The sequence below is a fragment of the Pteropus vampyrus genome, unplaced genomic scaffold (assembly GCF_000151845.1).
Source record: "Pteropus vampyrus isolate Shadow unplaced genomic scaffold, Pvam_2.0 Scaffold678, whole genome shotgun sequence".
Lineage (NCBI taxonomy): Eukaryota > Metazoa > Chordata > Mammalia > Chiroptera > Pteropodidae > Pteropus > Pteropus vampyrus.
Window position 1 is genome coordinate 15,400 of NW_011889459.1, and position 1,843 is coordinate 17,242.

The 1,843-nt window shown below is 69.3% G+C and overlaps 1 protein-coding gene across 1 annotated transcript in view; it reads right to left on the bottom strand.

The window, feature by feature from the left end:
• ESPNL (espin like) overlaps positions 1–1,843 on the bottom strand; it is a gene marked incomplete at its 3' end in the record, with an annotated part of 19,549 nt that overhangs the window by 15,390 nt on the left and 2,316 nt on the right. Inside the window, exons 2-3 of the mRNA XM_011385257.1 lie at positions 1,227–1,417; positions 3–170 (exon numbers count right to left, since the gene is read on the bottom strand). Coding sequence (XP_011383559.1) covers positions 3–170; positions 1,227–1,417 — 359 coding nt within the window. The remainder of the gene's footprint in view (positions 1–2; positions 171–1,226; positions 1,418–1,843) is intronic.

Genomic DNA, 1,843 nt, shown 5'->3' on the forward strand with positions numbered 1-1,843 from the left:
AGTAGTGGCCGCGGGCGGCGGCGGCGTGCAGCGCGCTCGTGCCGTCCAGGGCGCGCAGGTGCACGTCGGCGCCGCCATCCTTCACCAGGAACTGGGCCAGGTGCAGGTGGCCCTCCCTGCAGGCCAGGTAGAGCGGCGAGGCGCCACTGCGTGTGCGGCGGTTCACGCTGCTGCGGGGGAGGGCGGGGTTCAGAGGGCACTCCGCGGGGGTGGGGGCTGCTCCAGCCGAGGGCCCAGATCGCTTGGAGGGGCGGCCCGGCAGCTGGCCAGCCTTTTGCTCCCAGCCCCCTCTGAGGGGCTCCAGAGGTCACCTGTAGGGTCGCACAGGTTGCGCACCGCCCGTAGGCACCAGCTTGGGGGGCAGGTGAGGGAGGGTGAGGACCCGGCTGCTGGAACCCAGCTCCGCCCACTCCCCCATCGGGCTGTGCGCGCTGCTGGGGTCGCCAGGAGAGGCGCTTCTTCGCTATTTCGGGGTGACGCCTAGCGGGTCAGTGACTTCTAGAGCTGAGGCCTGCCCTGTGACAGGGGACGTTGTGGGCAGGACACTAGGCATCCGTGGGTGCCCGGGCTTGGCGTCCGGCCACGTGGATGGGCTGGAGCGGGGTCCTGCCCAAGGCGGCCCCCACATCCGCCTTGGCCTCTACCTGCTGCAGGGCCAGGTGAATTATTGGTTCCCAGCAACCAGCTGCAGGGAGGGGTGGTCCCCTTCCGAGGCAAACCGACCCCACCCCCTGGTGACACAGACGTCACCTCTGGCTCCTGCAGTCAGTGCCAGGGGGAATGTGGGCCTGGAGCATGGGACCCCTCCCCGTTTGTCTGTGTGCATGTCCGTGTCTGTGCTTAATGTGAAGTCTCCCAGTTTTCAAACGGCAAAAGCTTTTTAAAACTGCGGGTCTAGGAGATAGTCTGTGGCCGGCCAGGTCTGGGGCGGCCCGTGCACTCAGGGGGAGATCCCAGAAGCGCGTCTCAAAGGCCTCGGCCCAGGGGTTGGGATGGGGAGACCAGGAACGAGGCTGTTACTCCACAGCTGAGCTGTCAGGCCTTGTTGGGGACACACGTGGGGCCATGAGGACAGCCAGCCGTGCCCCTGCCAGCCCCTCGTCACTGTGTGTCTGCCCCCAAAGGCCCACCTCAAAGGCCACCAGCCTGTCATCCTGTCCCCCTCGGAACAGCCTCCCTGGGGGCCAGCCCTCGACGGCCCGCCAGGCGGTGCTTCGGGACCTCACCTCCCGTGGGCAGCGGTCAGGAGCTTCAGGCAGGTCAGGTCCCCACTGACCGCAGCGTGGTGCAGGGGCAAGGCCCCCTCCAGCGTCTCCAGCGTGGCCGCGTGGCCCTCGCGGAGCAGCCACTCCACCAGCACGGGGTGGGCGAAGCGGGCGGCCAGGTGCAGTGGCGAGACACCCGAGGCGTCCTGGTCCTGCCAGGGCAGGGGCGGGAGGTGGGCGGGCGGCAGGTCCCACTCGCCCCTGCTGGGCAGCAGCAGTTTGGCCAGAGCCAGCCTCGGGGGCCACACCGCCGGGGTCCCCACGTGCCTGAGAACTTCCGCCCCCATCCCTCCCTCACGCCCCTCCCCCTTCCCACTGAGCGAGGCAGCCGCTCAAGGCGAGAGGCTGGGCTGAGACTCAAGGCCCGGTCTTCCGTGTCCAGCCCTGCGACCCTGCCATTCCCGGGTCCCCTGCCCAAGTGCAGTCGCGCCCCACCCTGATCTCCGCCTTCAGAAAGGTTCCCGCTTGCCCCGGTGCCCACGTCGGGCTTGGTGGCCAGCTGGTGTCCCTGGACACGGCCTCCTGGCCTTGGCCCCACCCCCACTGAGCGGCCACACCAGCCACGGGTGCGCGTGGAG